Below are 24,750 nucleotides of genomic sequence, written 5' to 3'. Positions count from 1 at the left end.
ATTTATTGTAAAAATGTGAATAAAGACTAAATATGACGCTTTGCAATATTAAGTTTAATATAAAAGTCAAACATTTCTATTCACGCCATGTTTACAAAACAGATCTCGTGGTGGATGGTTCAAATGTTCTGGTTCTAACACGGATGATTTTAAAACGACCAGAGTTATAAAAATACCAAAATCTCTTCTTCAGTGCACACAAAATTACAAAAGACACATCAGCGCGCACACACACACACAATCAGAGATATTATACAATTATCTACAATAAAGACTTTTATAAAAGCGGAACCTTCAGTGGAACATCACGGCCTCGGACAGAACAAGCCAAACATCGTCTCACGGCCATGAACAACTACTCAAAAAATAAATAAATATGTTCTATAAAAGCTGCAGGTCAACGTGTGGAACAAACGGCCAATAACATCAGCGCCGGAGGTCACGACCTCCACCATCAACACTCCACAGAACGAGCAACGGTGGTGTTTCTCTGCACTCGTGTGTGTGCGTGTGCGTGTGTGGACTCTGGTACTTAGACTGCGTTGGTGTTGTTGGCGGCGAAGGCGTGCAGGTTCCCGAGCTGACTGAGTCCACTCTGGATGTGACCCACATGGATCTCCACGTTGTTCTGGAAGCAGCTGCAGACACACAGTTGAGTCAGTTTCTACCTTCGATGACCTTCTCATTGTTTTCTATTGATGATTCTCATTGAGCTCGAACACAATCTTCAACAGAAAGAAACGCGAAAGGAGATTTGGAAAGTTCATGTCTTGACACAAGTTAAAATAATATTGAAATGGTGATTTCAACATGTTATTGAAGTTGAAAATAAAACAACGTCAAACATTTCTGTATGTTTGGTTGGTTTAGTCAACAACAAGTATTTATTTACTCTAAAAGGAAAATGTTTACTAGTGAGACTCGACTTAACTCAGACAAATAACTAACGGTTGAAAATCCAGGATAAAATCCTTGTTTTAAATCCAATTATAAACCATTTTAGTGACAATAATAATAATAATAATAATAAGTTGAACTTGCATGACGTTGTCCAAAAAAAAGAGAAGTCGTGGCCAAGAATAAAGTTGAACCCTCATGGTTCTGAACCCAAACCCCCCGGGATCGAGCCCCGACTCTGTATTATAATGTTTACGAGATCTTATCGTGATGCAGCGATTTATACATTTTCAGCCACAATAAAAGACATTATTGAGAAATAAATAAATCATTTTTTTATTTATATTCTGACATGATTGACAGCAGAGTTCACTGTGTAGAAAGTACTACCTTCATATTTCTACCATTTGCTAGATTGTAGTTTGTTAAAAACCTGAATATTTATTCAGAAGCAACTTTGAAACAGGGAGGACTTGGTTTCTAGTGAAGGTGCGTTTGGTTTGCTCACCCAGCTGTGCAGGAAAAGTATCACATGCCAAGATAACAACTTAGTTATGAGTGAATCTCATAAAATAATAAATATTCAGTTTTTTAAAAACTAACTATTTTTCAAGGTTCAGTTATTCCTAGTGATGTGTTGATGAAGATTCATGAAACAGTGTCATTATCTTCAGAGTCCACTAGATGGCGTCTCTTCACCATTTGTTTTTAACAAGTGTTCTAATGAAACATCATTTTTAAAGTGATGGGACCACCTACTGACCTATGAACAACATGACACTGTTTCATGAAGCTTCATCAACACACAGCACTAAAAAAGCAGCAGGTGACAATCCTTCAATAGATTAATGGACCAGATGTTAACCTGAAACATGCATCATAACATGTTCTTAAATGCATGAATCATGTTATGGACAAACGCTGGAAATCACGTGACCTTCTTGGCGCAGGTAGTTCTATGATAGGATGGTACCTGAGGTTGGAGGGATCGATTGATGCTTTGATGTCATTGAGTGAGTCTGTCAGCGATTTAAACTCAAAGGAATTCAGGTCTCCTCCGTCAGCCAAACACTAGCAGAACAAAAGACCAAAGTCAAGAGCGTTAGAGACTACAAGAATCATCTTCATCATCATCACCATCATCATAATCATCTTCATCATCATCACCATCATCTTCTTCATCCTAATCATCTTTATCATCATCACCATCTTCATCCTCCTCATCATCACAATCATCTTCATCATCACCATCTTCATCATCATATTCATCATCACCACCATCTTTTTCATAACAATCATCTTCATCATCATCTTCACCATTTTCATCATCATCTTCATCATCTTAATCAGCACAATCGTCTTCATCCTGACCATCACCATCTTCTTCATCATCTCCATCATCTTCACCATCATCTTAATCACCATGATCCACATCATCTTCATCATCATCATCAAAGACTCTACCTTGATCTGGAACAGCAGAGCCGTGAGGCGAGAGATGAGTTGAGTGAGTCCAGGGTTCCTCACACTCGGTTCTCCTTTGTTCAGGCAGTTTGTCATCTGCACCATCTGCTGGGCTTCGTCCTCGCAGTGTCGCCGCAGCTCGGTTGGATGGTCACATGGGACCATGCCCTGATCCGGTGCCAGCTGAAAAGTGCGTCACGTGTTGCTCAGAACATGTGGAAGGATAAAGTGTTGGTGCGGGCAGACCTACCTCGCAGCAGAACTGCTGGACGTCATGAAGAACTTTGTTGAGGTCTTTGTTGAGTTGCTCCAGGTCCAGCACTGTGGTGGCGTAGCGCTTCTGCAAGTCCAGGTCGATGGGGATGGCGTACGACTTCTACAACCACAAGATTACATAAACAAACCAGGACGAGCTGATGAAAGATTTCATCTACGCACCATCTTCTCTGCTTCCGTGTTCATCTCCCGTAAGTGCTTGACGTGTTCCTTCTTGATCATGAGTATCTTTGATAATCTGGTCTAAAGATGAAACAAAACGTGTCTCAAACACTCAACACGTCATGTAAATATATGGTTTCATTTACCACTTGGACCAGGAACTTGACAGGAAATCCTCCGAGAGTTTCTCCATCACTGCCCGGCAGTTTGTTGCTCCAGGGCGACTGGTTGAGCAGATTGTCGTTGTCCTGAAGAAGAGAAGGAGTGACTCGGTAGAACTTGTCAGAAGAGAATGAAGATCTTAATAACAGACTATAACCAAGGATTGAGAAGAGCTAATAAAGTACTTCAGGCTCAGTAACAGATCTGACAAGTGGCTTCAAAGCAGTCCAGTACCATGAGGACTGGAGTGGTGGCGGTCGGGTACGGCCCTCTGGGTGGAGTCATGAGGTTCTGTACGTATTTGTAATGGACGGTCCGGTGCTTCTGTGCAAACGCTGAGATGTGCATCGTCTCGTTGGGCTCGTTGCTCTGCAAAAAGCAACGTGAATGAGAAACGAGACAAATGAAAGTCACTCGCAGAGAGGTTTTCAGAGCATGAAGAGCGATGGTTCCGTGTATGGCGCCATCGCGTGGCTGACTTGAGTCACCACATCAGAATGACAACTATATAATAATAATAATAGTAAATAGTAATCTGAGCAATTATTTTGGTTTTTGATGAAAGATGATCAAGTCACACACATAATAAAATGGCATGAACGATATATATATATATGTAAGTATATCAGTGACAAATGTTGAATTTAACATTTAAAATATTGAACTTTGAATTGTTCTATTGAAATGTTGATATTTTGGAATTAAAAAAATATTTTTGGGACTGAATTTTTTATATTAAAAGATTGAATTAGTTTTTATTGAATTCAAATATGTCTATAGTTCCATCTATCTAAAGATTAATTTTTTTTACAACTTGAATATTTTCAAAATAAATGTATTATTATTTTAATAATATTAATAATATTTTTCTTATTGGACAAATAGAGCTTAATATGACTTTTTTAAACAATTTAAAAAAAAATCTTTTTTTTTTTTTAATTGTAGTCTTAAATTTATAATATAAATATTGGTAAACTAGTGACACTAGACCAGATCCCAAAAACAGGAGCGAGATACTACCGAGATCGTCGCATACTCTTTGTGGAAGAAAAGAAAATCGATAAAAAAATAAATAAATTCAGATTTCTTCAAATTAAATTATTTGAAAACAAAATTCAACAGACATTTTGGAATTAAAATGTTTAAGATCAACATTTTTTATACCCTTATGACCCAGAGACCACACGAGGGTTGGAAAGTAAATGTTCAGAATAAAGACAGTGAATTACAGACGACAACATTGGTCTCACCAGAACTTCATAGTCAGGCACTGTGTGAGTTCCTAGTCCATTGCGATCAAAGGTGACTCTGTATGTCGCAGCACTCGTGTCAACAGCATCGATCTGACCCGTGAACAAGCCGTCGTGGACACCTCGGAGGCGAGCTGGCGGAGAACAAAAAAAAAGCTTTATTCAATTTAATTTGAAAAAATGAAACATACATTTAAAATTAATGATAATGGATTCGTTGATGAAGCCAGGGACTCTAGTCTGCCTTCAGTACCTGTGACTTTGGTTCCAATGATGAGTGGAAGAGGGATTTCATCTGGAAGATCCTTGCAAGTCGACATGTCAGAAAGTTTTCTTTGTTGCAGCAAACGTATTTTCTGTCTCTTCTGCCTCAGAGCTGTTCGCTCCTCAGCGAAGAAAGCTGATGAACACCTGCAGAGAAAAACTCATGTTGATACAAGAGCCATGTCACCATCATCGACACTGAAGATCCAGTTCGGCTATTCCAACATAATATTCATGTGGTTGTATTTCATAATTTAAAGTGTTAGTTCACCCAATATTCAAACTCATTTTTTGGACAAAGATGAAGACAAAGACAACTGAGCTTGTCACTATATTAAAATAAACAAACATTTTTGTCTACAACTCTAAAAAAGAACAGATTACTCTGAAGATAATCAACATTAGTCAGCACAAGGGATTAGTAGAACATGAGTGAGGTTTGAATTTTGTGAACTGTCACTTTAAGTGGACGTAGTTATTGAAAATGGCCGCTGGTGCAGTTTACCGTCTGGGTTTCCCCATGAGTCTCCTGATGGTCCCCCACTCAACTCTCGTCAACTTTCTGGTCTTTAAGTTTGGAAAAGACTCCTTAAGACAAAGACAGAACTCGTTGTCACCCTCGAACAGAGGCCTGCAAGAGAAAGTCAAAAGTAATGAAATCAAGGATCAACAATCTAACGATGTCGATCACTTCATCATTTGATCTCATCATGACGTCCTGCAGAGCGAGTGTGTAGCTTTGTTTATACATCAGTGTAAGAAATCCTTTATCATCTCTTCATCTCCCTGCTTATGTAACAATGATCCCACAGATGTACATCAGATACTTACTTGTCAATATTGGAATAGAACCATTCATAGATGCACCATTTATGAGCTTTTGGGAGTTTAAGGAGATTTCTTAATCTCAGCCCAATTTTCTGCGATGCCCTTTTATCTGGTGTCAAGACGTTTGTAAATTTCTGCAAAAGAGAAACACACTTCAGTCAGTTACATTTTAAGAGCCGCTACAAGATTTTAAGACAGACAACAAATACTTGGGTGACACATGCGAGGAGGAGATCAAACATTCAAATAAAATCCAGCACATGTTGCCAGCACTGAAGTGAACCAGTTTCTTACACCAGTCTTGAAAAGAGTCAAAGTGATAGTTAACCCAAAACTATACTCATGATCTTCTCACCCTCATGTTGATTATTTTCAGAGTAATCTGTTCTTTTGAGAGTGAAAGACAAACATTTTTCTTCAATTTAATGTAGCGACTGAAGCTCAGTGGTCTTCATCGTTTTAGTGACACTGCTAGGCCAATATCCCACGTCAATACCTCTAGCGATTCCCCTGTAGAAACAAGACTGGAAGCGCTCGCATTATTTCCCTGCTGCTAAAAACATGCTTAAAATTCATGTCGAAGCTTCAATCCAAGATGGATGTTACAGACGAGCAGTATGGAGGTATTTGGATGTTTTTAAGTGTCTTTCTGGACGAAGATGAAGACGAAGACAACTGAGCTCCAGTCGCTACACTAAAATGAACAAACATTTTTGTCTAGAACTCTAAAAAGGACAGATTATTTTGAAGATAATCAACATTTGTCGACATGAGGGTAAGTAGAAAAAGTTTGGGTGAACTACTACTTTAAAACTTAATATTTAGATTAATTTCAACCTCTTTTATCTTGGTTTTGGAAAAAAAAAAAAGAATAATGCCTGAATCTAACCTGAGGCGTGGTGTTGACCCTCTGACTCCTTCTGGGAGATCTGGAGGAGAGGCGCTGTTGTGGCGATTCATCTTCCTCACGTAACAATCGACTCCTCTTGGAGCTTCTGGTGGGCTGAAAACAGGATGAAACCCTTATCATTGTAACTTCCTTTATGAAGAGAAAAGTCGCAGTTAAAACGTCAACACTGACGAAGACTGCATTTCAGGAAGACGGTCCATTTCATAGTGGCGCTCACCGTGTCCATTGTGAGTGAGGACTGTCGACCCCTGGTGTTGTGAGGTCTCGGGAAGTTGTTCTTTTCATTCAGACTGTTTGACAAACTACCTTCTGCAGGAACAACAATAGAGATGGATGAGAGGAAATTAAGAATTAAGAGAAAGGAAAACATACAAGAAATAACAGGTGAAGAAAACCAATACCTTTCAGACTGACCAGAGCCTCCGCTGAGGAGCCTAAAAGAAGTTTTAAATATAGTTACAGATCTCTTCAAAGAATGCATTCATTTGCAATTTAATAATATAGAACATGTAGTAATAACACCGTTAAAACGCAAATTCAGGAAGTCTCCGATTCGAATTTTAGTGCAAACTTAACAAACACACCTAACCTTGCAGATAAATAAAAATAAATAATTAAAGGTATCATAATATTTAAATTTAAAGGCCAGAGGAATCACCTTAACTTTCTGTCAGAAGCCTCCGGTAAAAAGCAGTTGATATTAACTAGTAGTTACAAATAGGAATGACGTCCAACTCCAGCAACCAGGTGACAGCCAGACAAGCGAACCGTTTCTCAATCAATTGCTTTCAGAATAACCACAAATCATCTATGAAATTCATTATTTTTAGCTTCGATTCTGTGCAGAATCTCAGCCAAATAAAGCCAGTCCCATAGAGAACAATAAACAAAGCCACCACAAAATCCACCCACATCTACCGCTTTATTAAGAAACAGTGTTAAAAATGATTTGGAACGTCACATCTCGAAGAGAAACTATTGATGAAATCGCAGATAGCTCTGCAGCTAGCTAACGCTATTTGTTTACCCAGTTGTGCTAAAGCTGTCGCTAGCCGCTAGTGCTAATAGCAGACCGGTGTCTGCAGCCCCTGGAAAATGTTGGAAAAACTCAGAGAGAGTCTCCGAAAATACTGGGTTTGAGCTCCGGCGGTGGTTCTGTGAACAAGTGACCCATCGATACCTTTGACGGGTCGTTAACTTGGCGTAAATAAACTCCTCGAATCGGTGTTGTTACTCACTCTCGTCTAACAGCTGGTCCATCTCCGCCATCTTGAATTAGCCGCGCCGCTTTTCAAAGACGTTGTCAAAATGCATTCTGGGTCGGGACGCTGTCTGGAGGGCGACGAGACCGAACCCCGGGTCACGACCGGTGGTTCGTACGTGTCGACGAAAAAAGTTGCGATTACGGGTGATAGTGAGTTTATTGCAGCATTTCGTAGTTCATTTTGTTCAGGCAGTGGGATCAGAAACGTCTTCATCTTCAAGTATTTTTCTCTGCGATACAAAACTAAAACAAGAGCGACAGAAAGTTACAGAGAAGAGCCAACAGTCCACAGTAGGGACAGCAAAACCGTCAGGGACGTCTAAAAACAATGCACCGTTTCATACAGTTCGGGCAGAGGTCAGGTTGCGGGGGCTGCAGCTTCTCTCCAGAAACATGTCACTTTGGGTCATGCAAGTCCCTCCTGTTGTCCTCAGGTTGTAACGATGAGAGAAACCATACTTACGCTCCTTGTACCTCGTCCGTCATTCATCGTCCCGTACTTATCGAGATCAAGAATGTCAAGTTTTGAGCTTTTTCTTTCGGGCTCCATCATGACACTGCCTTCATGACTGACACCACTTGTTGAGCCGCTTTAAAAAAAAAGTAAGAAATAGGAAAGTGTCGTTGAAAGTAGTTCGTATTTTGAATCATTTTCTACCTCAAGTCGCAATATTATCTTAGTCAAGTAAACTTAAGTGTTGCTAATGACATTGATAAGATCGTTTATGGTATGTTCTGAAGGTTCTACCATTAATAAACATTGTATTATTATATAAAGACATTTGTCTCCTCAACTTAATTAGCCACCTACGGTTTTACACCTGTAATGAGAATGTAACAAATGCTTGGTACACACGACTAGTTGCTACTATAAAAAACAAAGACACGTCTTTATTTGTAAGTAAGTAATTTTTATTTGTATAGCGCTTTTCTAGACCAGGGTCACAAAGCGCTTAAACAATATTCAATAAAGTATATACTTTAAAGATCAAGATAAAACTGATAAGACAACAGGAGTTCCAGAAAATCAAGGAAAAGCCTGAACAAATAAAAACGTCTTAAGATGTTTCTTGAATGCTTTACTGGGCGGTTTTCAAATACCACGATCCCAGTTATCCAGGGCAGCCCCAGACAAGACGAATAAAAAAAATATCTTGTTATAACAAAATCCTTCAGACACACAACACAGTAAGAAGATTCCAGGTCCAGAGAGTCAAACCATCAACGTTTTATTTCCGACTCAAGAAAAGCATATTGTACAAAGGACAATGTTTCCTGCATCACTCAGTGTTTTCTATCAGCATGGAGAACAGACAACAAAGCAAATATTTACATGTTTGGACCGCATTTATTTTAAACCAGGAAAATGATGACCATGAATTTCTAACTACATCTCCCAGAAACCATCAGTGCGGTCTTGCTCACAGCTCTACAGAAGATCATGTCAGTTTTATGTAGGACTACAAAAATGTAACTTCTAGAACCGTTCATTGAAGACTCTGGCTCTTACAGTAAGTACCTACTGTTACACTAGTGACGGTAGTGAAGCGAGTGTGTCGTGGATCAAGGGTCCACGTGTGAAGCAGACATCCTCTGAAGGAGAGTTTTCTTCTCTGCGGCGTCTGGTTTCTCACCACAGGGACGAATGGTAGTTGAACTTGGTCTTCAGAAGATACTTCATGTTTACCTGAGCTACATCGTACACAATGTATCTGGAGGAAAAGGTGTTGAGGAGAAGACATCGTACAGTGCAGGCAGAACAAAAATTGGACGTCCGACTCAACATAAACCATAAAATAGTGGAGACAAATTCAGAAAAAGTGACGAGCAATGCACTTCCCACAGAAGTGAGGCACTTGAAAGGATACTCGTTGTATAGTAGACTTGTGTCTTCAATGTTTGTGTCGACTCCTTTGCCGAGAGGAACTTGAACTCCGTCCAACTCGGCCGTTGCCCCGGAGTCTGGAGCGCTTCTGCCCAAACCTGAAGGAAAAAAGGAAAAAAATCATTAGCAAATATACATCATTAGTGTTGCAACAATACTTTTGGTTAACAGTTGCTTGTGTCACATATTCATGTGTCAAACTTGAGGTACGACAGCCAAATCCTGCCCACCAAGTTAATATTTGAGAATCTTATTTAACCTAAATTTCTGCTTGATGTTGCGCAGGTTTACCACGGGTACTCCGGTCTCCTCCCACAGTCCAGAAACAAACAGAGGCTGATTGAGAACTTGGGGAAATCGTCTGTAGGTATGAGTGTGTGTGTGTGTGTGTGTGTGTGTGTGTGTGTGTGTGTGTGTGTGTGTGTGTGTGTGTGTGTGTGTGTGTGTGTGTGAATGGTTGTGTGTCTGTGTGTCATGTGACGGACTGGCGGGACCCCCATAAGGGATTAAGCAGCAGAAAATTAATGAATGTGTTTGGACAAAAGTTGAAAGTGAATTTTGAATTTAAGACTTTTGTTTCATAATCCTAACCCACAAGTCTTTGTAAACAGAACTTCCAAAAATATCTATACGTCTAATGGTGATTTAAGTTGTACTTTTCGGAAGTTTGTGTACCGACAAGTCAAAACTCTCCTACACAAAACTGCTCATCATTGTTTGAACAAACACACTATGATCAAGGAAAGTCATGACATTTCCCGAGATGCTCGAGGTGCGACGCCGTTCCTCACCTTTAACACTGTGTTTGCCCTTTGGTAATTTTGAGATGTGAGCCGCCTTCTTCAACTCATGCCTGTGATCAAAGAAAGAAGAATACATCACTTGATAAATAGCGAGAACACGGGCAACGAGACCACCTACATGTTTCCGAGGGCGACCTCCGCCAGCAGCAGGAGACCCGTCGGGTCGGACTGCGAGGTGTGACAGTAGTTGGCGCTCTTGGAAACCATGTCGGCAAAGTACACACCTTTGCCAAACATGTAACCAGTCTGGAGGTGAATTGAACGAGGAGAAATGTAACTTTGGTCGAAAGTATGTGGGCTTTAGAAAAGACGGTAGAGCACTCACGACTGGAGCTTCAGGAGGGGCGATACGAAGACCCTGAGACAAGATACCGGCGTAGTTGGTGGCGCGGGATCCGTGCCATAGAAGCTGCCGGTTGTGCATCTCCTCAAACGGACGGTAACGTTGACGCTCTCCTTCACGAACGATTTTAAAGATCTTAAGGGTGGAAAAAAAAGGGTTGAATCCATTTAGACTTCTCTTCTTATGCATCAACGATTCTTCTACTCAAACTCACCTCTTGAACCTCAAGGGTGTAGGTGTTGTGTGTGGCAGCGTGTGTGTTCTTCACATACTCGTTGATGATCTCAGCTTCCCTGGAGTTCTTGTCTACAACCTAAACAGTTAAATGAAAGTCCATGTAGTGAAAACTACAAACACATCCCGGTCTGCGACTTTAAACCCATTTTCAAAGTCTCCAAACCTCAATCTTTGTTTTGAGCTTCTCGTAATTGATGTCGATGGGATCACTGTCCATGTCCTGAGCACCTCCTCTCAGCAGACTGTAGGCCACCTCGATGTCCAACAGGTTGTCCAGCATCTGGACCCTGGCCTGGAGGATCAACCATTGTTTCAATACCAAATATTGCCAAACAATTCTTTCATTTTGTTCTCACTTGAATGTATTCCAGGTTGTCCAGCAGCGGCGGTTTTTTCATGCCAAAGTCATGAGGTATCAAAGTGTAAAAGCGGTTGGAAAGATCCAAGACTTGTGCCTCAGACTGACTGTCGGACACAGCCTGCCAAACACCAGCACAAGCTTTTATTAGTCGTGTTTAACACGCAACCGGTGAACCTTCTACTGACCTGCTGCACCTCACTGAGGAGAGCGTACGCACTCTGGATTTGCCGCTTGCTTAGTTTTCCGAGCGGCATCTTCTGAAGGTCAATCTGAGGACAAAATATTTTACATAGACATGAGTCAAGCACAGGTAAAAAATGATTGATTGGACAAAGGTTGATAGTGAAAGTGTTTAATTTATTTTAATTTTTTTATTTCTTGATAACCATTGATCATTTGTTATAAAAGTAACCAATAGTGTTAGACTCTTATTTCCCTAATACTGAAGTTACTGCCTAGTAAACTGAGGCAGGGCGGGTCTAAAATTCAACTTCCAAAAACATACACCTGCAAGTCTGGATCAGATCACTGATAGAAGGTCTGACCATGAATAGATCTGAAAGTAAGAACCAGAATTTAAAAATGGATCCTGAAAGAAACTGGCAGCCAGTAAAGAGTTTTAAGGATCGGAGAAATGCGAGTTCTTCTACTAGAGCTGCTCAGAATTTATGTGATAAAGTTGTAATTTTCGACGTTTGTGTATCAACAAGTCACACTCCTCAACAATAAACTTTTTTTTTAATCATTGTTTGACAAAACACATTATGATCAAGGAAAAGTAGACATAAGTAAAGTACAGGTAAGTTAATACTTTCGCAGGACTCAACCGGTTGAGTTCAAAATTTACCAACCTGCTTTTATTTTGAAGGTAATGAACATTTAGATATTCCTTTAAAAAAACAGACTATATTGTAACAGCACTACACAACAATAGACTACGGTTGGCCACTCATAGCATCATGCTAACTATGTAGCATCTTTTTTTTTTAACCACCAAGAATTTGAAGTTTCAAATACCAGGTACAAACGTCCTCAAAGCTCAGGCAGTAAAGTCGGTGGATGTTGCCAAAGAAGTTTTGGGTTCAATTCCCGGCGGAATGTGATGGTGTCTTGTCACTGTACCAAGCCCAGACTAGTTGAACCACAACTATAAGAACCTGTTTAACTTCATAGAGATTCAAGTTTGGCATTTACACGATAATAGCTGCATAAATATAAAAAGGTTTACATCGATGTGAAGCAAGTTCCTTTGATCAGACGTTTAGATGTTGTACAGAAGTAACTCGAACATCACAAAAGCTTTACCTCAAACTCCACCATGGCCTTCTTCATGCTCTCCACGTCGAAGATCATTTTGATCAGCTCTTGGACAGGCTTGGCCAGCTTGGACTTTGTGCCCGCCGGAGCCGTCAGCCTCTTCACCGCCTCCTCCTCCTGCTCACAAACAATTCACCTTCAGCAACCAGCCCCCCTCGAAGAGCAACGGTGTGATGCGTTACCTGGCCGTAGTCTATCTCCAGCGGGTAGAATTTATTTGGATATTTGGTAAAGTTGGAGCAGCTCCAGGTGTTGCCCGTCTTCTCCTTGTAAACCGTCAGAAAGTTGTCCATGGCAGAGTTTTTATCGTGGAACTTGTCGAGCTTGTTCCCTCCGATGGTCGTGCCCACTCTTCCCCACGATCGGAACACCCAGTATCTACACACGACGCACACAATGTGATCACAGTTAAGAAGGAGTGACGGCAAAGATGGAAAATGATCAGTGGGGATACATTTTCGGTAAATATGCGATTATTAACCCTGACATAGAAAAGAATAAAAAGAATGATATGAATAACATCAATAATAAGCCAAAAAATCTGTTAATTTAACACATACACAGGTTCAAGATATGTAGATTTGCTTCTGTTTATTACAAATCCTGAGTATTTTTTATACAAGAAATCTCTGTAAAATAAATAATTGATAATTATCATCCTTATAATAAAATAATAACATAGTAAAAAGGCTAAATCTCAAGACTCCAGAAGAAGAACTCCCCACAGTGGCCATCAATGTAAAGATGATCATAAAAATCTTGAATTAAGAAAATTCATTTACTTTAAGTTTTGAGCTTCAATAATAATTAATGTGGGTTTAAAAAAAGGCAAACAGCAGTTTTAAATGGCATTAAAAACCTGTATACATTTTATATATATATATATATATATATATATATATACACACAGTGTGTGTGTGTGTGTGTGTGTGTGTGTGTGTGTGTATTGAACATTTAAGTTAAAGCTGCAGATGCAAAGAACCTTTTTGAAAACAAAAAGTGAACGACAAAAACAAACTTTAATTGTCCAAATTATGGACACAGGTTTATAATTGCTTACCAGGTATTTTATAATATACTTTTTTTTTATATCCAAGTTAATTGCGATGAGTAATTAAGAAACAGCTATATTGTCTTTAAATTAGCAAAATTACTTAAAAAAAATGTATGAATGTATATAAATGAAACTTTATATATATACTTCATACTTCATGAACCCCTGAACACAATCCAACACTAAATAAATCTACAATAAAAAGAAAACGTAGGATTGTAAATAGAAAAACAAAAGCTTAATATTTTATACTGTTTTCTAATAAACATTCAACTGAATAAAAATGAAAATGAGATTTTCTATTTATTAATATTTAACAAATGTTTAAAAATAGCTGGTCGCAGTAGGAGGCCATCAACACGAGTCAGGTTCTCCTCTAGGTTTCTGCCTTTTATTAGGTATAAGATTTAATAATAAAAGGTTTGTTCTTTTCTCCAAAAAAATCTTAGTTAAACTGTAAATTGTCTTGAGATAACTTTGTTATGATGAGACACTTTGAATAAAATTGAATTTAAAATGTCTGCTAAAGAACATTTTGTTGAACCTGATGACATTTAACAATCTCTCGCGCGTCAATCACTGACCTCTTCTGGACGTCGTCCTCTAGCAGCTGCAGTTTGTAGTAGGAGTTAGTTCCTCGGACGATGTCCACGAGACCCAACGTCGCGCTGTACATCTTCCCACTCTGTTCCAGGACATGAGCGCTGTTCTCCAATCCTTGAATGTAGAATTCCACTCATGACAATGTCGCCAAGAAGAACAGAAGAAAGAAATGCAAATACCCGAAACTGGATCTACAGCAGCTCCTCCCTTGACCGTGAGCTTCATCTTCTTGGCTTTACTTCCACCTGTCGATTAGCTACACTTCAGTCACACCTTTCAACCACGAAAAAACTTTATTCAAGCGTCGTCAGCTTCACCTTCCTCCTCCTTCACTCTGCCCGTGCTCTTGGCGACCATGGCTCCAGACTTGGAGGCCACAGACGGGGCGGCAGCTTCAGCTTTCACCTCTGCCCCCCAAGGTGAGATGGCGTGCAAAGCGACCAGTTCCTGTAGAGCTTTTCCCGAAGACTTGATGTCTGCGAGGAAATCTTCAGCCACCACACGTACGCCCGCGTCTCGAACCTCCTCCATCTTCTTACTCATCTTCTCCACCTCCTCTGCGGGAGCATGGACTCAATTAAAACCTTAGATCCTAACCCAGAAAAACATGATGTTAAGCTCCTCACTCTTGCTGCTGATGATGAGAGAAGCCTTGTTAACGGAGCCAGTGATCTTCCCGCCGAGCTCCTCCACAGCCGCCTTGATGTCGTCCTTGTTTTTGGAGAGTTTTCCCACCGCCAACAGTTTCATGCCAGTCAGAGGTTTGTCTGCCACAGTAAAAATAAACGAGGATTAAAACCCGACAATCCTTGATGTTAAAATAATGAGGTCGGCAACACATTTGCATACGTTCGTATTTTTTCCCCTTTCTTCAGACTCTCCCTTGAAGTTTGGTTAAAATAAAAGGGACATTATTTTGGCGTATTTCCAGTTTCACAAGTGAAAAGTGTGTGTTTGAGCTTTAACTTAATTATTTAAAATGTTGGCGCGAGGGGTATTTTGGAGATGAATCAAAACATGGAAGAACAACAATTATTATTTTATCAAAACAAAAAGGAGGAGCATGGGATGAAGACTCTTGTTATCATATTATTACTGTAAATAACGGGGAGTTAGCATTTTAATTGATATATTGAAATATGTTAAACAACATGGGAATTAAATTTTACAGTCCAATGGAACGAAAAAAACCCATTTAATAATGGATCAGTGGAAGAAGAAATTAACACTTGTTTATTCAGGTGGAGAAAAGGTAAATAAAAACTCCATCAAGTAAAAGAAAATGGCTCAATATTACAGCCAAGTGCACCAAATGAACGTGTTACTACTTTGCAAATGTGTAAAAAGGACTCAAGGATTAAATGCTTCCATTACCAAATTTATCATTGAAGTTTATCTGTCTCCAACATATTATTTTCTGCTCTTGATTCTTTCTCTTGCCATATGAACATATTCTTTATCTTCACTCGCCTGATGTCACTTCGTATACAAGCGATTGTTAACGTACCATCTGTGGTGTGTGTTTAAAGGCATTAAAACGCTTATTTTATCCAAGGCCGGATATTTAAAAGCGATCATCTGAAGTCCACTCACCGGAGGGGGCGCTCTCCGGCATCGGCTCTGCATGGGCACTGGACGCGCTCGGCGCTGGTTCTGTTTTGGGCGCCGCCACAGTGGGAGCTGGTGCTGATGGAGCGTAAACCCTGTCCTGACGCTTAAACTTGAACTTCTTCAAGAAGGGAAGCTCGTGGAATTCCTAACACGATCACATAAATACATTATAAGAACAATAGCTTTTAAAACATTTTGAAATCAGGGTTGAAAAAAATAATAATAATAGTCGAGACTTAAAAGCAGAAAAATTGATTTTACAAAAATGTAAAATCTTTGGTGTTAAGCTAAGTTAATGAAATATTTGTAAATATTTAAACTACTCTACTATATTGCTAAATCCATATCACACAGCCCCCAATGTGAGTTTATGATGAAGTCATTCCTCCAACCAAAACACAAAGATGTTCAAATATCATCTAAAACGCACTTATAAGAAGATTTATAACTGCCTAATACTGTCTCTAGCAAGATATTAACTTCTAAAAAAGTCACTTTTGGATGTTTTAAGTGTCTTTTTGGATGAAGATGAAGACGAAGACAACATTGTTCCAGTCGCTACATTAAAATAAACAGAAATCTAGAAATGTCTATAAATCTAAAAAGAACACATCGCTCTGAGAATAATCCAACATTAGACGACATGAGAAATTAAAAATTTGAATGAACTTCACTTCACCTCGAGTCTTAACAACCATGTCATCCAGGAGATGGAGATGTTTAATAAAATATACAAATACCACTGACAGGACGATATCACCACAATCCATACTTGGATTTTTGACTTTTGATGTCGTAAACTTGCTAAAGCACATCACTCAAATGTGCCTGATCAGATATGAAGTGGAAAATGATCACCTCTAAAACAAAAGAGAGCACAAACCTTCGGTGTGACCCAGTCTTTCCGTGACGGGTTCTTGGTCTTGTACACACATTTGGTCCAGGCCGAGATGTCCCCGCTGCAGTAGTAAGCGTCGCCCTTGAACACCAGCTGACCCTTGCACTCCTGACAAGGTTCCAGAGCGCCGAAGGTCATTCCGTCGGCCAGACTGTCCACCACCTGCAGACGCGAGGAATCAAGTGTTACGATCGAAGCCAACACGGATTAGTGAAACCTCTGCTCACGTTTGACTCTCCGGAAGGAACTTCCTGCTTGTTTGCGATCAGCAGCTCCTTCATGTCATTGGTGGAACAAAACTTCCTGACTTTGTCTTTGATTCCCCAGATCTGCTGGCTCTGGTTCTGTTTGTGTAAATTTCAGAATGAGCAACTTCTTTAAAACACTTTGATAAAAGTGTGATGAAAATCAAACCTTCAGCTCATCTTCCAACTTTTTCTTTTCCTCTTCCGCCTCCTTTTTTATTTTCTTGGAAACAACATCCGTCTCCTCGGATTTACGTTTCCTGTGAAGAGAAAATAATTGCTACAAATTAAAAAGTACAAATTGGTCTAAATGTTAAGTAAAATAAAAAGATTAAAGTCATGAGACGTAAGTGTAAATCTTGAGTAAAGTTAATAATACTAATAATAAAGCTGCCTTTCTTGGCACTCAAGGACGTCTTACATGAAATGAAAAAATAATTAACATAACAACAACTTAACAAAAAATAATGAAAACAGTGATAAGTGCAATAAATAGATTTAAATAAATAGGTTTTGTGGTGTGATTTAAAATGGGAATTTAACAATTACCATTACACTATTATAATAAATAAGAGAAGAACCAGCATCCAAAGATAACAATCGTACGAAAGAATAAATAAAAAGTAATAATATTTAAAGGTGATTTATTATTTTATAGTCACACATTTATAATAGACCGGAAACATCTCCTCACCCTTCAGATTTCACAGCAGGGAGTCTCTTTTTCAGCTCTTCCTTATCTTCGGCTCGCAGCGCGTTGAAACCCTTGAGTTGTGCGCCGCTGTACTCGGGCTTGAAGACCAGCTCCTCCCTGCGACTGACGAAACACGCCGTATGGTACCAGCGGTCGATCAGACCCAGCTGAGGCTTCTCCGGGTCCACGCTCTTCTTGGAGACACGGATCTGATCCTGTGGGTGGAAAAATAAATCAATTCAGAACAAATAAGTATCGATAATATAATCTAAAACTGTGGCTCAGATCATTGATCTAATTTAAAAGTCAATTAACTTCAACCGAATAGATATTTAACTTGCTACGTGGAAAATCTAGTCATATTTTAATAGTATATTCTAAAGGTGAGTGCAGTAGATAAGATAGGGCTGAAGGATTAATCGCGATATTCAAAAATGCAATTATTATATCGCAGAGGTTGCGATTTTATCGAATGTTCATTTACATCCTGACATCGGGTCTGTCTGTCTGTGTCTGTGTGTTCATCCAAGTTATGTAATCACACAATTCCAATTGTGTTAATGAGAATATATTATTGTGTGTGACAGGAAATGAACTTAAAAACACGAGAATCTGTGCCAAAATATGAAGTAAGAAAAAGAATAATGACTGACTAGTATTCACTTTTCTTTGCTCTTTTTTTATTTTCTTAAATGTCTATATTAATGTCCTTTTAACCATATTCATGTTTTGTATCGTGGGTCAGAGAGGACCACATGTCTTAATACATGCATATTTGACAATAAAATAACTTCACTTGAAGTTTATATGGTTTATTATTGACTCATAAATATGTTTACATCTCACTTTTAGCACGTTTTTACAGTAGTTTTTAGTATTTTCAGAGAATATGTTATGTTTGTTCAAAAGTGTAATTAGAGGAACTAAATAAACCTGTATTTTAAGGTTTTCCTAATTTACCTTTATCATAAAAATTACTTCATAACTTTATCTGGAGAATCAAAGAGAAATACATTTTAATTTAAAGTAAATAATTTCTTGTAATAAATTAAAGAAAACGCATAAAAAAGAGAACATTGAAAAAATAATCGCATAAATAATCGCAATTGCAATATTTAGGAAAATAATCACAATTTTATTTCCTTCAATAAATCGTTGATAATGATAAAGATAAAATCATGATAAAATCAATCCTGAGGTAATATATAAAAAAAATAATTGTCCTACAAACCTTTTCTATTTTTTGCTCGCAGCCTTTACATGTGCTACGGTTTGACTTGGCATATTCCACTGCAAAGTCAGAAAGTGTCTTTTCTCCTTTAGCTCCGCCTTTTTGGTCGCCTTTCCCTGAAGACAAGTTTGGAAGAAACAGGTTGAACATGACAGTGTAATAACCCAATCATGTGAATGAGTATTACAGAATAATAACTCTGCACCAACAAAATAATCACCTTCGACTGCTCCACCGCTTTCAATCGCCTTCTTAACCTTTTCCTGGTCGTCCCAACGCAGGTCCGAGTAGCCGGCGATGTCGGCAGTTGCCTGAGCATTCGCTCTCTGCCAGAAGCAGGAGAAATGATGCCAGTGTGGGACCTTCCCGTCAAACATCGGGGACTGTTGGGGACAGAGAGTGACGATGATTCACAAAAAAAACTAATTATATCACAACTCACAAGTACGATGAAATATTCCATTTCTTCTTACTAGTTAAAGTTAACTAAAGTGTGTGTGCGTGTTGTTGTGATGTGTGACTCTCTTGTATCATCTCTTGTACAAAACTCTCTTTTCATTGAAATATTGACATTAGAAAATGATCTTAAGCTCTGCCCACTGAAAACACTGTTGTTCTGAACTCTGCTGTGATTTGTCAAGCATAGAGGTTTGTCATCAGTCGTCTCCACCTTCAAGGGACTCGTATAATTAAGCGGGGCGTGATTACAGCTGGCTGGAGGAGGAGTGAAGTCATTATTACGTGATAATGGACTCTCGTAACCTCTCGTTCGGCCAGATTTCAGAGCAACTTTATAAAGTGATAAGTGTAAAACATGGTCATGATGAGGAACTTACTGAATCTTGGAGAGAAGAACATTTACTACCTGTCAGGAGAGTTGATCAGTAGTTCATTTTTAAACATAACCAGAGATTATGACCAATTGTCAGAGGTTTGTAATACACACGTGAACTTTGAAAATGCTTTATTAGTATTATAATACGAATACAGGAAGTTAAAAGCATGCTTTAAACATTTTATATGGTTAATATTCTGTATTTTGTGAATATTAGTCAGCTTTAAACCCAATTTAGTAATTCAATCGCTAATTAATTGAGGAAAAACGAAACCAAATACATAAAAAGGTACATAAAGTATTGAATTCCAGAAAAGTCCAGTTATATATGATACACATTACAGTTGAGGAAAACACGTTTTTTTTAAACTGTGATTTAACAAAGACTAACTCAAGAAAGACACTTTGATAACAAACAGAAATAAGTCAATTCGTTTTACTTGCTAGCTACTTTAGCAGATCGACGTTCATGTTTACTTCGATGTGCACGTCATCCACTGACGCAAACACGTATTTTTAATACATTTTAAGCGACATTTACACTCCGGCCTGCAGAAGAAAGCTAGCATCTCTTTGTGAACTCAACAATGTCAGCCATTTAAATGCTAACGAGGGCCTGGACACCGGAGAACGACTCGTTTCGGAAGACAAACTCCAACTGAAAACCATTCTTCTCACAATGATAACATGTCTCTGGAGGCACGAGGCGCAGAAAGATGGAGGTGAAGTCTGGGATTAAAGGAGTGTGAGCCGGTTCTACCTGCACCATGAGGGCCATCCTCAGCGAGTCTTTGGCGATGTTCTCTTTGCATTTCTTGCACGAAGCTCGGCCACTTTTGGCGTATTCCGCCCGGTACAGCAGGTCGTTCTGCGAGTCGGCCATGCTTGAGGAATATGGAAGCCGCGAAAGGAGTGGATGTTGTTGTTAGAAAGAACTTTCTCCGGATGACTAGAGAGTCACAACAGTCGAGGAGCGAAGCGCGCCAGTCCGCATGGCACGAAGAGGAGAGCAAGGACACGAGCGCTAACTCTGGCACCGTTATCGCTTTAGCGTCAGGATTTGAATTAAAAATCGAGAAAAATAAATAAATAAATAATCAATAATCTTCTCTAAATGTAATATATTTATAACTATATGTGTTTTTATTAGTATTTACAAGACAACCGGCATCTTCTAGTTATCGTTTCTCACTCCTGTCTCTTTACTGAAATCCATGCATTTTATCTACTTTTAATTGTGTCTGTAAATATTTAATATATTTATATATGTTTGTGTCCATCAGGCTGAGGCGAGGGTGTGTCTGTTATATTAATGTAATGTAACAAATAGCGACTTGTTTAGAAATATCATGCAGAGTGGTCGACTGGTTTTTCCATAGACGATCACTGGGCAGGCCGATAGGAATACCCGCGAGAGAAGCAGCCAAACGAATCGAGCCCAGATAAGTCGTTCCACTAATACATAGTTAAACCCCTGACGTTCTGGATAATGATTATTACATAGCCAGGATTTTCATAAATGGTATGAATGGTATCACCACTGGGGGGGGGAAAGTCACACATGTTTATGCTTGGAAAAAAGGTTTGTGTAGTTACGTTCACCATTAAAGTCAATTAAATATGAATATTACACATAAATGAATACAAAACAAAGATGTGAAAATAGAAACATCTTATTGCGTACAAAGAGGATTCCTACAAACAATATTGAAAAAAAAGAAATAAAACATGTGCAAAAAACAATGAATTTTAGATCAGACTTAACACAGATGGTATCTTGGTCGACTTTGTTTTGTTTTTGTTTTTTTTATTCTGTTATACTGTTCAATAACATGAAAAGTCACTTTGAAAATGAATACATTCCTGTACAGTGATGTAGCTGCACAACTATCTTAGTAAAACTATTATATGAACTATTATTATAGGCATAATTATTGGAGAAAAAGAAAACACATTTTCTCTTTCTCGTATTTTACATTTATTCATGCGATGGAAAAAAAAAACTCAGCCATGGTATAATTCTCAAACTTAAAAAAAATGGCTGAAAATCGCGACTCCGAAAATGGAAAAAAAGGTCGGAATACTTAAGTATGATATGAGACGGACCATGTGAGCACAAAAAAATGTTGCCCAAATGTGTAAAATGTGTTTTTTTGAAGGCTTGAAAAAAGGTAGACTTCGACTTATTTTTATCAATTCAATTCAATTCAATTCAATTTTATTTAAAGTGTCTTATCATAACAAATATATCTCAAGACACTATACAGTTGAAGTAAGACTATAGTTGATTAAGGAAAAGCAATTCAACAAAGAGCAAGAAGCGAAACCCTGTACAGTAAGCTGTACAGTGAGCTATGGCGAGGAAAAACTTCCTCTTAGAAGGCAGAAACCTCGAGCGGAACCAGACTCATTGTTGACGGCCTCCCGCTTTGACCGGCTGGGAGGAAGTATGGGTAGACAGATGGATAAGGAGAGGAGTGAGGGAAATTATAGTGAGAAAAAAAGGGGAGAGTGTAGGAGGGTCCATGGAGGTGCTGGAGAGAACTTGGTGGTGATGACGTGGTGAAGATCCTGGATCAGCAGCAGTTCTGGAGGTGGAGTCCTGGGGCTCCGGGAGAGAAATAAAAAGGTGTGGGTTTAAACTGCACAGGTGATGAATGTAATGCAGAAAAGAAGGATATACAGAGCTCGGTGTTTAAAACTCCTCCAGCATTCTCAGCCTATAGCAGCTAAGATAAACAGTTAGGTTAGTTATAGGCTTTATCGAAAAGTAAGGTTTTAAGATTGTTTTCAAACATAGAGAGGGTGTCTGGAGTTTAAGGATCATAAGATCCTAGAGGGTTGGTAAGTTTGGATTAGATCTTTAATGTATGTTGGTGCTAGACCATGTAAGGCTTTATAGGTTAGGAGAAGAATTTTAAATTATATTCTAAATTCTACAGGAAGCCAATGTAGGGAAGACAGCACAGGGGAAATGTGTTTGCGCCTCTTAGTCTTAGTCAGGACACGAGCTGCAGAGTTCTGAATGAGCTGAAGAGTTCTGAGAGACTTTTTACAACATCCTGACAGAAGAGAGTTACAATAGTCCAGCCTGGAGGTTACAAAAGCATGGATGAGCTTCTCAGCAGCATCTAAAGGAAGGAAGTGCCTGATTCTAGAAATGTTACGAAGGTGGAAGTAAGCAGTCCGTGAGATTTGTTTTATGTGTGAGTTAAATGACAAGTCCTCGTCAAAGCATACACCCAGATTCTTTACAGTGGTGCTAGTAGCTGGAGAAAGTCCATTATGTAAAGCTAGATCATTAGTTAATGATTGTCTGAGATGTTGCGGACCAACTAGTAAAACCTCAGTCTTTTCCGAGTTCAGTAGGAGGAAGTTTTTGGTCATCCATGACTTGATATCTGTAATACAGGACTGTAGTTGTGTTAGCTGATTTCTTTCATCTGGCTTCATGGACAAGTAGAGTTGGGTGTCATCAGCATAACAGTGACAGTTTATAGAGTGTCTTCTGATTTAGTCCCCTAGTGGGAGCATATAGATTGTGAATAGTATTGGACCAAGAACAGAACCTTGTGGGGCACCATAGCTGACCTTAGTGTGTGTCGATGAGAGGTGGTTGACATGTACATAGTGCGTTCTATCCGACAGGTAAGATTTAAACCAGTTAAGAGTAGTCCCACGTATGCCTATATGGTTTTCTAGCCTCTGTTGAAGGATTTGGTGTCAACAGTGTGAAATGCAGCACTGAGATCTAATGTGTGCTTAAAACAGTGAGTCGGTTCATGTACATACTGAGAGAAACCAAATGACTCCAGGATAGAGTGAAACCTGTTAGCTAAGCTATCATGGACCACATCAACATGGATGTTAAAGTCACCAACAATAATCACTTAATCTGATTTAAGCACCAGGCTGGTCAGGAACTTCGGGAACTCTGACAAGAATTCAGCTTATGGTCCAGGAGGACGATAGACTCCAACAAAGAGAAGTGACTGATCTGATCTCAAGGTTGTATTAGATATGCCAAGTATAATACTTTCAAAAGAGTTCAGATTGTGGTCTAGTAAAGGTTGAAAGACATGAGTTGATGATGGCTGCGACTCCACCTCCTCGACCAGAGCGTCGAGGGGCATTAAAGTTAGTGTGGCTGGTGTTGATTCATTTAAAGATATATAATCATCTATAGACAGCCAGGCTTCGGTTAAGCACAATAAGTCAATGGTTTTATCTGATATAAGTTAATTAATTAGTGCAGCTTTTGAGGACAGGGATCGGATATTCAACAATCCACACTTAATTCTCCTGTCCTCTACAATGGTAGTGCAAGTATTTATTTGATTTAGATTTTTTTTAATTAGATTTTCTTTACCAGCTCTTCTACTGACATTTTTTTTTGGTTTTATTAAGCGGGGCAGATTCACCCTCTCTATGTGGTTAAAGGCAAGTTGCTGTTGTAGGAGAACCAGAAGAGTGTGGAAGACCGCAGTTCTGCCTTCTGATCTGTGCTCTGAGTTGTCACGTTACACTAAAGCTGTCAACACTGCTAGACAAGAGAGATGCTCCTTCCAACGTGGGATGGATGCAGTCTCTCCTAAGCAGACCAGGTTTTCCCCAGAAGGTTTTCCAGTTGTTAACAAAGCCAACCCCTTTGCGGGGCACCACTCCGACAACCAGTGTCAATTTGTATGAGTGTGTAAGAAAAGATAATGTTATTATTAAAGGAGGTAAATATTAGTATATGTATATATATGTATTCCCTTTTCTGCTCCCTTTCATTTTAAATATGGTATACACAAGTTAATTCAGGTTGTTCATATATAATAAATTCCACGTTATTCTACTATAGTATTGTGTTATTTTATCATTTGTATTTTCTGAATACAACACGGAGAGAACAGAGGTTCAGGTGTGAGGTTCAGCTAACAGAGCGAGCTGAAGCTCATTCACCTGGTTCTCCGTCACAGGTGAGCACAGGTGCGCCTCGAGCTCCACTGACTTCAGTTTGTACTTTTGGATATTCCTCGTTTCTGGGAGTGTCATTCGCGTGCAAGTAAGTTTCATTTCAAATCCTTCATTCAGTATTTTCTGTCACGTGAGTTTGTGAGGGTTGAATGAACACACCTGGCTTCGTCACAACATTCGACGCACTATGAGTT

General features: G+C 39.1%; 2 protein-coding genes across 2 annotated transcripts; both read right to left on the bottom strand.

Moving 5' to 3' along the window:
- Positions 1-35: 35 nt before the first annotated feature.
- Positions 36-7,548, bottom strand: lin9 (lin-9 DREAM MuvB core complex component). The gene is made up of 15 exons (XM_087805483.1): positions 7,452-7,548; positions 6,615-6,647; positions 6,431-6,522; positions 6,193-6,306; positions 5,307-5,437; positions 4,981-5,106; positions 4,465-4,622; positions 4,212-4,345; positions 3,196-3,330; positions 2,946-3,047; positions 2,800-2,880; positions 2,612-2,737; positions 2,362-2,544; positions 1,871-1,968; positions 36-638 (listed from the first exon to the last, which is right to left on the bottom strand). Exons 1-15 carry the CDS (start codon positions 7,480-7,482, stop codon positions 533-535), a joined length of 1,650 nt encoding a protein of 549 aa, XP_087661609.1. The 5' UTR covers positions 7,483-7,548; the 3' UTR covers positions 36-532.
- Positions 7,549-8,693: 1,145 nt separating this feature from the next.
- Positions 8,694-20,573, bottom strand: parp1 (poly (ADP-ribose) polymerase 1). The gene is made up of 23 exons (XM_087806015.1): positions 20,355-20,573; positions 18,980-19,142; positions 18,760-18,875; positions 17,529-17,743; positions 17,004-17,094; positions 16,817-16,933; positions 16,575-16,751; positions 15,674-15,836; positions 14,707-14,847; positions 14,398-14,637; positions 14,260-14,325; positions 14,062-14,194; positions 12,606-12,801; positions 12,412-12,540; positions 11,292-11,375; positions 11,102-11,224; positions 10,909-11,037; positions 10,723-10,821; positions 10,491-10,643; positions 10,284-10,411; positions 10,154-10,215; positions 9,346-9,460; positions 8,694-9,189 (listed from the first exon to the last, which is right to left on the bottom strand). The coding sequence occupies exons 1-23, from the start codon at positions 20,475-20,477 to the stop codon at positions 9,108-9,110; spliced, it is 3,045 nt and encodes a 1,014-aa protein (XP_087662141.1). The 5' UTR covers positions 20,478-20,573; the 3' UTR covers positions 8,694-9,107.
- Between the last annotated feature and the right edge of the window lie 4,177 nt (positions 20,574-24,750).

This window comes from Callionymus lyra, chromosome 13, assembly GCF_982586985.1.
Source record: "Callionymus lyra chromosome 13, fCalLyr1.hap1.1, whole genome shotgun sequence".
Lineage (NCBI taxonomy): Eukaryota > Metazoa > Chordata > Actinopteri > Syngnathiformes > Callionymidae > Callionymus > Callionymus lyra.
Note: the sequence above shows the minus strand (reverse complement) of the source record. Positions and strands in the feature narration are given on the sequence as shown.